At 41.7% G+C, this 14,516-nt stretch overlaps 1 protein-coding gene across 1 annotated transcript in view; it reads right to left on the bottom strand.

Moving 5' to 3' along the window:
- The window catches only part of col4a4 (collagen, type IV, alpha 4), a 51,579-nt gene that overhangs the window by 18,374 nt on the left and 18,689 nt on the right, over positions 1–14,516 (bottom strand). The window contains exons 5-20 of the mRNA XM_053647642.1: positions 9,423–9,557; positions 9,126–9,170; positions 8,922–9,038; positions 8,486–8,554; positions 8,358–8,393; positions 7,369–7,431; positions 6,951–6,986; positions 6,805–6,846; positions 6,638–6,718; positions 4,946–4,990; positions 4,429–4,491; positions 3,820–3,864; positions 3,678–3,731; positions 3,328–3,385; positions 2,663–2,767; positions 2,358–2,510 (exon numbers count right to left, since the gene is read on the bottom strand). Coding sequence (XP_053503617.1) covers positions 2,358–2,510; positions 2,663–2,767; positions 3,328–3,385; positions 3,678–3,731; positions 3,820–3,864; positions 4,429–4,491; positions 4,946–4,990; positions 6,638–6,718; positions 6,805–6,846; positions 6,951–6,986; positions 7,369–7,431; positions 8,358–8,393; positions 8,486–8,554; positions 8,922–9,038; positions 9,126–9,170; positions 9,423–9,557 — 1,147 coding nt within the window. The remainder of the gene's footprint in view (positions 1–2,357; positions 2,511–2,662; positions 2,768–3,327; positions 3,386–3,677; positions 3,732–3,819; positions 3,865–4,428; positions 4,492–4,945; positions 4,991–6,637; positions 6,719–6,804; positions 6,847–6,950; positions 6,987–7,368; positions 7,432–8,357; positions 8,394–8,485; positions 8,555–8,921; positions 9,039–9,125; positions 9,171–9,422; positions 9,558–14,516) is intronic.

Genomic DNA, 14,516 nt, shown 5'->3' with positions numbered 1-14,516 from the left:
CATTGGCCTGTTGTAGCGTCTCTTCTGTGGTGGTTCATGACTCGTGATTGATCTAATTCTTATTGATACGTGACATATGAACATGAACGTGCCTATGATTACCTCATCCGCCTTTGCTCTCATACCTGCTTTGAACTCTGGTTCTGATTCCCTAATAAATTGGATGCTGTGTATTAATAAAGCCAAAATTGAGTTGAATATAAGAAATTTGAGTTGGAAATTGGGTTAATTTAGGCTAATGTCATGGCATCTGGATTGGATGGAGTTGGATTGAAATCACCAAATATCAAAATGCAGAATGGCGAGAAAAACAAAACAAAAAAAAACATCCATTGATGTTGAGTTGAGTTGATGAGAGAGGACAGAGGAGACTTGTTTGAGCTGAGAGAAAGGCTAGAGCAACTCAAACAACCACTCTATACAAGTGTGGAAAGCAGAAAAGCATTGGATGGACTACAGCGGCAGAAGAACACATCGGATCATCAAAATATTCATTTAAATAATCAAAACGCATACTATAATCAAAACATACTAAAGCCCAGTTAGATATGGTTTGAAAAAAGTTCAATACAAATATATATATATATATATATATATATATATATATATATATATATATATATATATATACATACATACACACACACACACACATACATATATATATATATATATATATATATATATATATATATATATATATATATATATATATATATATAGTATCTCACAAAAGTGAGTACACCCCTCACATTTTTGTAAATATTTGATTATATGTTTTCATGTGACAACCTGGTAAACCGCTGGCAACAAAAGTGAGTACACCCCTAAGTGAAAATGTCCAAATTGGCCATTTTCCCTCCCCAGTGTAATGTGACTTGTTAGTGTTACAAGGTCTCAGGTGTGAATGGGGAACAGGTGTGTTAAATTGGGTGTCATCGCTCTCACACTCCCTCATACTGGTCACTGGAAGTTCAACATGGCACCTTATGGCAAAGAACTCTCTGAGGATCTGAAAAAAGAATTGTTGCTCTACATATAGATGGCCTAGGATATAAGAAGATGCCAAGACCCTGACACTGAGCTGCAGCACGGTGGCCAAGACCATGTAGTGGTTTAACAGGACAGGTTCCACTCAGAACAGCCTCGCCATGGTCGACCAAAGAAGTTGAGTGCACGTGCTCAGCGTCATATCCAGAGGTTGTCTTTGGGAAATAGATGTATGAGTGCTGCCAGCATTGCTGCAGAGGTTGAAGGGGTGGGGGGTCAGCCTGTCAGACCATACGCCGCACACTGCATCAAATTGGTCTGCATGGCTGTCGACCCAGAAGGAAGTCTCTTCTAAAGATGATGCAAAAGAAAGCCCGCAAACAGTTTGCTGAAGACAAGCAGACTAAGGACATGGATTACTGGAACCATGTCCTGTGGTCTGATGAGACCAAGATAAACTTATTTGGTTCAGATGGTGTCAAGCGTGTGTGGTGGCAACCAGGTGAGGAGTACAAAGACAAGTGTGTCTTGCCTACAGTCAAGCATGGTGGTGGGAGTGTCATGGTCTGGGGCTGCATGAATGCTGCTGGCACTGGGGAGCTAGAGTTCATTGAGGGAACCATGAATGCCAGCACGTACTGTGACATACAGAAGCAGAGCATGATCCCCTCCCTTCGGAGACTGGGCCGCAGGGCAGTATTCTAGCATGATAACGACCCCAAACACACCTCCAAGACGACCACTGCCTTGCTAAAGAAGCTGAGGGTGAAGGTGATGGACTGGCCAAGCATGTCTCCAGACCTAAACCCTATTGAGCATCTGTGGGGCATCCTCAAATGGAAGGTGGAGGAGTACAAGGTCTCTAACATCCACCAGCTCGGTGATGTTGACATGGAGGAGTGGAAGAGGACTCCAGTGGCAACCTGTGAAGCTCTGATGAACTCCATGCCCAAGAGGGTTAAGGCAGTGCTGGAAAATAATGGTGGCCACATAAAATATTGACACTTTGGGCCCAATTTGGACATTTTCACTTAGGACTGTACTCACTTTTGTTGCCAGCGGTTTAGACATTAATGGCTGTGTGTTGAGTTATTTTGAGGGGACAGCAAATTTACACTGTTACACAAGCTGTACACTCACTACTTTACATTGTAGCAAAGTGTCATTTCTTCAGTGTTGTCACATGAAAAGAGATAATCAAATATTTACAAAAATGTAAGGGATGTACTCACTTTTGTGAGATACTGTATATATACCAAAACCAGACAATAATACATATGTATCTGTACAAAAGCGAGATACATGCGAAAGATGGATGAACAGTAGTGCAGAGAGTACACATTTCTGTCTACTCTATGTAAACCCACCAGTGGGCCCGGGATCCCCTTGAATCCCTTTTGGCCCTTGGAGCCCTGGTTTCCCAGGTTCCCCTGGGATCTGCTCAGTGCTTCTCTTTCCTGGCGCTCCTTTTTCACCTTGAAGGCCTTGAGGACCATCCATCCCTGGCCGGCCTGGGGTTCCTGGCATGCAAAGCATTTTGAGGAAATAAAGCTGACATGTTAGCACTTAACCCATGCTAAAATCGCTTACATCCAAAGTCAGAATCATGGATCTCCAACTGCTGCTTTAATTTTAATCTTAACTCTTGACTTAGCTCTCAAGACAACCCCACCTGGTATAGATATTCCTGTTCGACCAGTAGGGCCTGGCAGACCCACCAATCCCATGTCTCCTTTGACACCAGGGGCCCCAGGAGATCCTCGTTCACCAACACAACCTACAGTCAACAATGGCAACAAAATCATAATCATCTACTCAAATCATACAAAGATCAAGGATACACTATTTAAAGATGCATTGCAACACATTAACACCAGGAAGGATGTTCAAATGAACAGCAAATTACTCTTACGATGCATCTCGGGTTGTTTTCACATGATCCAGGTCAAACACGACCAGTAGGTTACAATCACCATCATTGCAATTTTGCTCATATGTTCAAAGCATTACAATAATGTTCAATCGTAATGATCCTGACTGCTATAGACTCCATTTCAGTTCATTATCTTTCGGATGAGTCCTTGAAAGTACCATTCTTTAACACGTTGCAGTGTTTTCTAGAACTGCTGATTGTTGTGCCATTATACTAATAAGCTGAAGTGGATTGCTCATCAGCTCTGTAAATTCTCTACATAATGAATTCCTTGCCAGAAAAGGCTGAAGTAAAAACAACCGTTTAAAATTTATTCAAATAGTATTAGCCATTCAATTCTAGTCCATGCACCCCAGTGCAAAAAAACCCCACACACTGCGATATGTGGAGGTTGATAGCTATACCTGCTTCATAAAAGAAATATGTTGTTTGCCCTCTTGGTCCAGGATCACCCGAGATTCCCTGTTAGACATTCACAAACACAGCATTAGTAGGATAGTGTATTTACAGTATACTGTATAATGTTCGAACAATCTGAGTGTATTCAGAGTTGAGTTAAGTGCACACACTGGGCATGTTTTCTTTATTGGCAATTTACTAGATTCCTATTACATGTTTATTTCAACAATTATCGTCTCATTCGTAGTGACGTCATTATCGACGGAAATTTTGGACTTAAGTCACCAACTCTGAATACGGCCCGTGGAATATTAACCCGAATAATGGTAAGGTAGGGTAAAAAAACAAAAAAAACCTTTAGTCCTGGGGAGCCACATTCACCTAAGAGTCCAGACATTCCTTGTTCACCCTGTAGGAATAAAGAGAATACATATAACAAACATCAACATTGAACTCACTATAAATACACACACACACACACACACAGAGCTTTGTACCTTAATTCCTTGTCTGCCAGAATGCCCAGGATAGCCAGATTCTCCCTTTGAACAAGTTTGAAATTAGTAAAATAAGACATCCAGATGAATTTTAATAAACATTATAAATCAAGCTGAGTAAAAGTCAAGATCAGGCACTAAGACACAACTCTTGTGTTAGTTATCCTTCCTTTTTCCATATCGCTTATCCTATACAGGGTCGGGTGGAGCCTGGAGCCTGTCCCAGGGAACTCGGGGCACAAGGTAGGGGACACCCTGGATGGGGTGCCAACTCATCACAGGGCACAATCACACACATTTACACACTACAATCTATTTGGAAACGCCAGTCAGCCTACAGCACATGTCATTGGACTGGGGGAGGAAACCGGAGTACCCAGAGGAAACCCCGTGAAGCACGGGGAGAACATGATAACTCCATTCCCTGGAGGTGCGAGGCAAATATTCTAACCGCTAAGCCACATTATAAACCTATGCAGCCATAATACATAGAGATCAGAGATACTGCAAGAATATCACTACATGAAGTATTTGCCAGGTTTATTTATTTATTTACGGTTTGATATGAAACCTGTTTGATTGTCAAGCATTATAAAAATTCACACTCACTGTAGGTCCTGGCCAACCTGCGACACCTTTCTCTCCCGTTTCCCCCGCAGATCCGACATTTCCCTGGAAAACAGACACTTACAGTACATCACTGAACATAAGGCATATAAAATCCCTCAAAAGAGCACCATAGGTCCATGTTGAGTTCCTTGTGTCAGTAGATCTGTGGAGAATATTGTTTTGTATTCAGACTTGTGCTATGTGGCCCGTTCAGATTATTGTAAATAACTGTCATTAAAGCCTTTTGCATTCTCAGTTCACAGATACTTGATCTCAAGTGCTATGCATACATACATACATACATACATACATACCCCTCTCCCCTTCCTCCCCATGGTGATATTTTACATGTATGGGTCCAAGCACTGAAATTCTAGAAGAATCCTATTGTTTTGGCTCAAGATTTTCTTATCCTTATTAATTTCTCACCTAAAATGAATCATCTAGAATAAACCATAGAGACACAAAAGAAATGGCTCATGTAACCAAACAGCTAGATCAGCATGAACACACTTACCTTATATCCAGGCAATCCAGAGGGTCCGTCAGGTCCTTTTGACCCCTAAAATAACAAGATTATCCATTAATCCATCCATCTTCTTTTCTTTCTGATAAGAAATGTAATTGTATATCACTGTCTATGTTCCATAACTGTTTTTTTTTTTTAACGTCTTCTTTTTATTGTGTGTGAATAATGTGTCATAATATAATATTTACATATAAAATGATATAGGGAATCATTTCAGTTTCAACCCTGTGGATAGAAGAGATAGGAGGGAATGAGCGCCCTTCACTGCCCTTGGAATGTAGATGACGCAGGAGCAAGCATTGGGCAAATTCAAGACCTGTTACTGCCAATGCAACAGTGCAGTGAAGTGGAGAGTTCGGTGTAGCTTAGTACAACTGCCTGTCGTGGCAAGACCCTGATGTATTTTCTGTTTCGGCACTTCATTTTCTAAGCTGCCTTGGCATGACTAAAGTTTCATCCTCCATTGAATCCGGCAGATTTAATTGTCTGACCCATGCTGTGGGATATCATCCCAAGCAAGTGGCTGGGCTTTTCCACAGTGGACCAGTTTCATAAACAGCTCTAATATGCATTCAAGAGCAAGGAAATCTGGCATAAGAGCACAAACAATGGCTGCAATGGTAAATGGGGAACCATATAAATGAAATCAGTGCAGAAATTAGAGAGACTAAGTCGAGAAAAAGTACAGAGAGAGTGGTACAAGTGGACAATGCATTGCTATCAAACCTGCACTGGACATCAGAACCGGAATATAGACGAGTTGTATCGCTAACACCGTGGCGCATTTGCTCTTTGCACTCAAGGTGAAAATGCCCATGATGGAAGATTTAAATGGGCACAAAACTCTTACAGGCAGTGCTCCAACTCGTTAGGTCTGTTGACACAAATGAGAAGGTAGGTTTCATTTGCTTAAATGCTAGTAAAAACACCTCTGGTATCTGGGCAGGTCTTTGACACACAGATTCATGAGGCACTGGATGATTGCTGGTCTTTGCATGAAACACGATCAGAGCGATCTATATTTGACACATTTCCAAATAAGTGAGTTTCAAAGACCACAACAAGAAATGTAAGGTGTTAGGCAGGATGCAGCATGTGTGTGTCACACTGGTACCAAGGCAGAGGACCAGAACAACAAGGGGGTTCAAGTCGGGGCAAAGACTGCCAAAGCTGCCAAGCACAACTCACCAGGAGTGCTAGGATTGAAGCAATGCAGTCAAAGGTGGGCTGATTACCCTTCTGGAGTTAAAGCATTGGCATTGGATCACTGGATACTGAGCACGCTGTCCACATTTTCTCAGCTGAGCAGCGTTGAACACCCCACAAAGGTGCAAGATCCAAGTCATCTGACTATATTGAATGAGGAAGTGGAGTCACTGCTAGAGACACAGGCAATAGATATTGTACATGATGTGCCTGCGTAGGTTTTTGTTCTTCTTCCATACAGTCTCCACTAGTACTGGAAGGAACCTGTCCTGGACGCCTGGACCCAGACGTGTCCTGTCTCAATTGTAAGTCGTCTTAGATAAAAGCGTGAGTTAAATATTACAACTTCACATGGTTACTTTGCAATTAGTACTGAGCTACACACGCTAAACAAGCACATAGAAAAGCTCCACTAATTCCAGAAGGAAACAAGAATATGATACACAAGTGTCTTGATTTAGATAAGTAACTTACCTTGTCTCCTTTGAGGAACAATTCTTCTGGTGGCTGAAAGGTTTCAGTGGGCCCTGGATTACCCTTTGGCCCTGTATCTCCCTATAAAATTGAAAAAAAGACGTTTACACACCCACTATGCGCATCACACACACACCTCATCTCCTGCACAAATATACAAAACCCACCTCATCTCCACCATCACCAGGAGTCAGTTTTCCTGTGTCTCCCTATGAGAAAAACAATCATGGTAAGTGCAGTGAATTACACACTACTTTTCTTAAATTAATGATTTATTATTAAGATAAAAGTGAAGGATGTGCATATAACTTACTGGAGCACCTCGTACACCTGGAGCACCATTTCCACCCTGGAAAGAGAGAGATAGACAGACAGACAGACAGACAGAGAGACAGACAGACAGACAGACAGACAGAGAGAGAGAGATGCCTCTTGTTCAATGTGCCAAATTTCTCTTGTCGTTTAACATTAACCATTAAATTATCTTTGTTGCCAGGTTTAGCAGTTTTATCTCAGGACAGACTGGCAGATCAAGCACCTAATCCAGCTTTAATGTCATTTAATGGTTGAAAATATTAAAGATTAAATATTAATTTATTGTAACAGTATATTGCCAAATCTACTTAAAGTTCCTAAATGTACTAAATGTAGGAAATGCACATCAAATTAGAATTCACTATTAAAATTACATTACTGCAAAAATAAACAGGAAGTCAGAGTCAATGGTTTACCGGTAATCCAGGATCTCCAGGGTTCCCCTGTGGACCCTGTGGGCCACAAGGTCCAGGAAGTCCCTAGGTCACAGAAACACACACAAACATGCGATATTTAACATGTCTTGCACCGTACTCTTAAAATCAGTCATATTCAGAGTTAGAGTCTTAAGGTTTTTTTTTGTTTGTTTGTTTTTAAATGCAGGGAAAGTTACTCATATTCAGAGTCAAGTTACATCAATGTACTGGTCACATTATGAAAAGTAGCTGCTGCATGTTGTTTGTGCAGCCAAGGTTGCCAGATTGAGTAGAAGTTTAATGGGAAAAAAGGTTAACGGGATTGAGAAGAACTCCAAGACGGTGGTTTTCAGTAACATCTATACCGCCGTCTTTAACCCCAATACTTGCCTTTAAGCTTGAAAAGTCCGAGATAGAAAACACGCACTGAAGAAGGAAATTGTGTGGGAATTTTTCTTGTCTTCAGGTACAATAATACGATGTAACATTAATATAAGTTAACACAAATTTGGCTTAATTTAACCGTTTAATCTGCATTAAGAGCCTCATTATCACCAGTTTGTGCTAAAATAGCACTTGATCCAGCACATCCTATAATTTTGCATTTTATTCTTACCATGCACTGACGTGTCGAGTGCACACACAGCAGCTTTCAATTCATTAATTTGATTTGTCAAATGAATCAAATAATGTCAGTGTTTTTGTTCATTTAACGTGCTCTCCTGTAAACAACGTGCGAGCACAGTTTGAAGGATAAGCTGACCGAGCACGCGTCCATAACTCAATACGACCAAATCTGCATTAAGAAAAACAACAACGCTACAGCACTGACAGATTTAGCCTTTTCATTACATCATCTGACCACATAATAATAATAATAATAATAATATTAATTAATTAATTAATTAATTAATTAATTACGAGCAAGTCGTGTTAAAAACACTATACTATGCGGTGTTGAAATAGAGCCAGATGATTTGGTGACTTACTCGAGGTCCAGGATCACCAGGAGGTCCATCGCAACCCTGTCAAACAGTAGTCAGGAGCAATATTACTATTCACAACGACACAAACAAAAAAAGCCTTTAGTATAGCTTAGGATTTATGTTTCACTCACAGGTTGACCAGGAACCCTTGAATATCTGCATGCACTAACTCCTTTTGGTCCCTTTGGTCCTGGGTGTCCCTGCAGAACAAAGCGTTTAAGCAGTGACGTGTGTGCATTTTTTTTTTCTTTTCCATTCACAATTTCTCACAGTCAATATATTTCGAATATCTATTAAAGCCTTATATGTAGATCGTAGCCATAGATATAATTCCAGCACTCTCCTTCTTTCAGGTATTCAGCTCTCGGCTACTCCTACGTTCTCATCGTCTTCTCATTAATACGATGTTCAGTAGCCAACAGTTAAACCTGACTATTATCACTTACGTTTGACGTCACTGAGGAGACGTTTCAGACCCGGATGAAATTCTCTCACTGAATAATTGAGATTAATTGTACTTCCAAACCCACGGGTTCCTGTGTGCCAAAGCTAATCCGTTTTTCTTACTCGTGGTCCCATTCCACCATTTGGTCCTGGACGGCCAGCAGGTCCTGGATCTCCTCTGGTTCCTTCGCAGCCATCTAATCCTGGAAGACCGGGAGGGCCAACATGTCCACGAGGACCCTCAAGATGAAATCAGTCACAGTAAGACATACATGGCAAACAATATACTTTCAGGTCTAGTTTTTATTACTACGTTTATGCACTCACAGTGGATCCATCTTGTCCAGGATATCCAGGAATTCCTATAGTGCCCTGAACGCAATACAAGCTCATGTTACGGACAGTGGAAACTCACAAATACAATATATGTTATACACAAATGCACCTATGAGCTCATAATAATCAGCATTTATTATGCAAATTTACATGACCAGATGTGAACAGAGTAGTATTTATACTGTAACGTGGACTATAACAATATCATTGGTAAAAGTTCTCATATCATGTAAATGTCTGATGTCTGTGTGTGTGTGTGTGTGTGTTGTGTGACTGTATGTTACTTACTACATCTCCTTTTATTCCAGGAACCCCAAGAATTCCTTCCGATCCACGTTGTCCTTTCTGTCCACGTTGTCCCTGAGGGCCTTGTGGACCTGGAGCCCCCATTCGACCATCTTCCCCTAAAGCACCAGGAGGTCCCTACAATGAGATGACACGCTACAGTGTGTGTGTGTGTGTGTGTGTGTGTGTAGACATCATATAGTGTGTTACAGCATGCAGCAAGCACGTAGGACTGAATGTTGATTCTAATCACAACACGAGTCCTTACAAACCTTACACCAGAGGAGAATTCAATATACAACAAATAATCACGTGATCGGCATCAATACACAGATCTATACACAGATATCTGGCCAATTTTATTCTTCATTCTGGATCAAGACTAAATAAACTGCAAATCCTACTTTTCACCACTAGGTGGTGCTGCTCTCCTCTCTTTCAGAAAAGCCTGGTTTAAACGGAATCAAGTCCACAGTCTCTGTAATCCTGGTGTTCTCTGCGTTAAGCCTGAGGATCGAAGTCCAGCACGTTCTGGTGATCCGTGATTCAGCTCAGCGGGTAATTAAAAGAGTTTTAGCAGGGAAATGAACAAACTTTTGCTGGACTTTAGACTTCTGAGATCGGATTTGGGCGAATCAGAGGATTAGGAAGAGGTGGAAATAACTGCTTAACCCTACCGTGTCGAAACGTCTCATTATTAAACTTGTACAAGAATGAGGAATTTATAATGAAGTGATGAACTGAATGCATTCGCAACATTTATCCAGTTCATGGATAATTGTGCACGCATTTATTTATCATTTTGAGACTCATTTCATATCATACGCTACTGTCTGCTTCAAAGAAATGTGTGTGTTCAAATAGACAGTCGAACACACACACACACACAGGAAAATAACGTACATGAGTACACCGGATATTCTCATCACTAAGCACTGGCAGGCTCAAATACCAGATTTGAAAACACACATTCCAGGCATGCTCTCTGCACACACACACACATACACACACACACACACACACACACACACAATTTTCTTTTTTTTGCAAAGGAGGACATCTACACACACCCTGTCCTGGGCCCCGATGCTCCCTGGGATAGGCTCCAGGTTCCTCACGACCCTGTAGGATAAGCTGTATAGAAAATGGATAGATGGATGGATGGACGCACACACACACACACACACACACGCACACACCTTGCAAGGAGGCTGTACCGAAATCACACTAATAGCAGGTTTTTCCCCACAGCTGGTTTGTGACAGTTTTAGCCTTCTTTTAATTAAAAAATACCTCTCACCTCCTCCTCCACTCTCTCTCTCTCTCTCTCTCTCTCTCTCTCGCTCTTTTCTGTCACTCCTTGTCCTAGTCACCTACTGTAATATATACATGGGAACCTTAATTCAAGGAGCCTTTAATCCTTCTATACACACACACACACACACACACACACACACACACACACACACACACACACAGAGCATCCATTTTGTGAACTTGACTTTTATCACAGCTTCTTTTGTTTTCTCACATTATTTTGTTGTAGTGGTTTTTACTTTTTCCACAAACATTAAGTGGAACACGGATCAATACCCTTTGACCATCTCCCACCCTCATAATAGTGCAAGTATATATATATATATATATATATATAGCATTTATTTCCAGAGCACATTTAAAAACCCCACAGGTTAATGATAATGAGTCTTTATTGGTCACATATACACTACAGCACAGTGAAGTTACAGCCTGTCAGGAAGTTGGGGTCAGAGTGCAGGGTCAGCCATGAAATGGTGCCCCTGGAGCAGAGAGGATTAAGGGCCTTGCTCAAGGGCCCAACAGTGGCAGCTCGGCAGTGCTGGGGCTTGAATCCCCGACCTTCTGATCAGTAACCCAGAGCCTTAACCGCCAAGCCACCACTGCCCCCAGTTGACGTATATATTAATGAATACTTTTCCATAGTTAGCTTTCATGTCACAGGACGTCCACAAGACAAGTTAGTTCCTGTTGTCACTTACGTTATAGCAGCGATAAACAGCCACCCCCCTCCTCTTGAAAAATGTGAACGCCCTGAACGCGGTGAGGATAATTAACCAATGATATGTAATGTATACGTTTCTGAAGAGAAAGTGTGGAAAGATGGATTAGTTCTAAATACCAGGTGTGTGACCAGGTGTCCTCAGACGATGTTTTAGACTTTCCAGAGTGGAGTTATCTACAAAGCCAGCATCTTTGGGTTCCGTCTTTTCAGTTCAGTAGTATAATCTTTCTTAGCGATAAGTGATTTTAATATAAAGAGTTTAAAATGATAATGAGTTTCCTCATGTAGTGTGCATATACTGATATTTTAACCAATTCATGAGTTTATAATCTCATTCAACACTATTTTGTTTATATGAGTGTATCAGGGGGGAGAGAGAGAGCGGTGGGGGGGGGGGGGTTGAGAGAGTTGCGCTGTTAGACAGAGCGTACTCTTAGTGGTTGTGACAGAAATTGATCCATTTGTGTGGAGTGTGTTCACAGTCTTTCAAAGAGAGCACTACAGTGTGAAAATCAGCAAATCATTGGTGGATTCCCGCACATACGGTCACAAACACACACACACACACACACACACATACACCAGTCTGAATGGAGGACTACTGATTCTGAATTTACCTTGATTGTAAATCCATATAAGTTGATCTTTCATTTCTGAGTGTGTTGTTTGCATTGTTGTGTACTTGAGCATGTCTTTAGGTTTCCCATCTATCGTTCATTCATATCATTTCATTGCTTTTCACCTTTAAAAAAAGAAAAAACAAAAAGAAAACAAAGAGGACTGCACTTTGTCTGGTCCTCCTGTGCATCCTTGCCTAAAGTACTCGACAACATGTTAAAACTTTACATTGTTCCGAGAATAACGTGTTTCCGTAGATGAAACCTGGGATCATATTATGGACTAAATGCGTGGGTGGAGTAGGAACCGGCTGGAGAATGCAGATGCCCTTCCATCATGTTGAACCCCCTGCTCGCTGAAACGTCAGCCTGCGCGATGTTTGTGTTTTTTGTTCTTGCTCTTTTTAATGAAACCGATGTCGACTCGTCCTCCCACAAAAAAAGTAGTGAGATCATCTGCTGAAGAATGTCTGAGAAAGCGAAACACTCTCTTACCAAAGCAAAGCCATGGAAAGCGTTCATAGATGTATCTCTAGTCTATTGAAAAGGCTCACCTCACCTTTATCTTTACCTTAACCCTTACGCTCAGCTCGCTTCAGAAATGGAAAACATGATATTACGGGTATTAGCAATGCAAAATGAGACGTCCCGTTCAGAGCTATTCCAGACGTGGCAGACATATTGCGACGTGTATTTGCACAAATCGTTGCACGTTGAGTGTAGAGATTCATTAATTTTACATTTCCTGGTGGGGTTTGCAGTGGCAACAGGCTGAGAAGGTCAGCCCAGACTTCACTGTCCTGCGCCAAAGATTGCTGCTCCTACTTGAGAATCCTCAGAAAGTAATTCCCAAAGTAAACTCTACATCCAGTGGGATGTTCCTGATACATTTCTATCAAGAGCAGACCAGACATCTGAGATGCTCATGCATTGCTGAGATCTCCCCTTACCATGGAATGTTAGCCCAGAAACCCTCTGCAGGAACCTCATACTGGATCTGCTGTATCAGTCACTATCCACAGCTTCGTCTGACAACTGAGCCCTTCTTCACTACCATGAACTGGTACAGCAACTGCTGCTGCTAACCGTTTCTCATGAAGAACATCTCAAGGTGCTTAAACTCCTCCTCCAGGGTCAAGTTCTTTCTTCTCACCTACAGGGAGCATCCAACTCTTGCCTTTTCCAGGAGAGAACCATGGTCTCGAACGTGGAGGTGTGGTTTTAGTGTGACGTGGCTGCACTTCACACTAAGTAGCAAACTGTGTGTTGGAAATCCACTTTAGATTAGTGCAAAGGTAATAACTTCATCATCTGTTACCTTGAGGATCTCATACCGGACATCTTTCCAACCCCGGCTGTGTCTTGATATCATGTCCATGAAGACCATATGCAGGAGTGGAGACATGACATAGCTTTGACAGAGTCTGACATCCAACTTAAGTGCTTTCACTCATAGAGAGACTGAGTTGCAACCCAGATACCACATACTCCTTCAGTACCATCCGGAACCCATAAAAATACACGCAGCCTAGATTACAATACATTTACATTTACATAATTCAGCAGACCACCTTATAAAGAGTGACTTACAGAAATACTTTGCAGCCTCTATCAAAAATATTTCCATATGCAAGTTCACCAAGTGTGGGTCAAGAATACCATCAACCGAAAAAACCTTTAAGGAGGTTAGTACAGGAAAAAAAGAAAACACTTTTTTATGTACTTGGTGAAGAGGAAAGACTGTAGTCTTCATTTGAAGACAGCCAGTGGCTGAGCTGTCTGGATAGTGAGGAGAAAGTCATTCTACCTCCTGGGAGCCAGGACGGTGTAGAGTCTTAAGACATGTCTTCCTTGTACCTTCAGGGATAGCGGTTCCAGTCAAGTCATGCTTGAGACTTGAAGAGAGTGTATAGTAAGAGTGTAATAAGTACCATCAGGTAGGTGAGGGCTAGCCCGTTTTTCGCTTTGTAGACAAGTATCAGTGTTTTAAATCTAATGCGGGCCTTTACAGGAAGTCAGTGGAAGGCACGCGGCAACGGGGTGATGTGAGAGAACTTGCAGAGAATGAAAACAAGTCTTGCAGCTGACTTCATCAAGCACTTGAACGGATAGAATTGGCAGGATCCTCCTCATGTTATATAGGAGACACTTGCATGGCAGTGTTAGGCAAGTGGTTGTCCACCTACCGCAAGGTTGCATGGGATTGCCACATGATGTGATCTGAGAAATGCCCAGAGAGATCACAAGACCTTGACATAGAGATGCGTCAACAAGGATATACAGCAGCCCAGTCTTGCTGGGATTTATTTTTAACTGATGCACTGCCATCCTTGACCATGCTGAGGTCCATGCAAAAACATGAATGTCTAATCCAGGAAAGATTGAGTGTCAGTAGCATAGCAGTGGTATGAAAAGCCATGAGAGGATATGACCTCACTG

The sequence above is a fragment of the Ictalurus furcatus genome, chromosome 17 (assembly GCF_023375685.1).
Source record: "Ictalurus furcatus strain D&B chromosome 17, Billie_1.0, whole genome shotgun sequence".
NCBI classification, from domain to species: Eukaryota; Metazoa; Chordata; class Actinopteri; order Siluriformes; family Ictaluridae; genus Ictalurus; species Ictalurus furcatus.
Note: the sequence above shows the minus strand (reverse complement) of the source record. Positions and strands in the feature narration are given on the sequence as shown.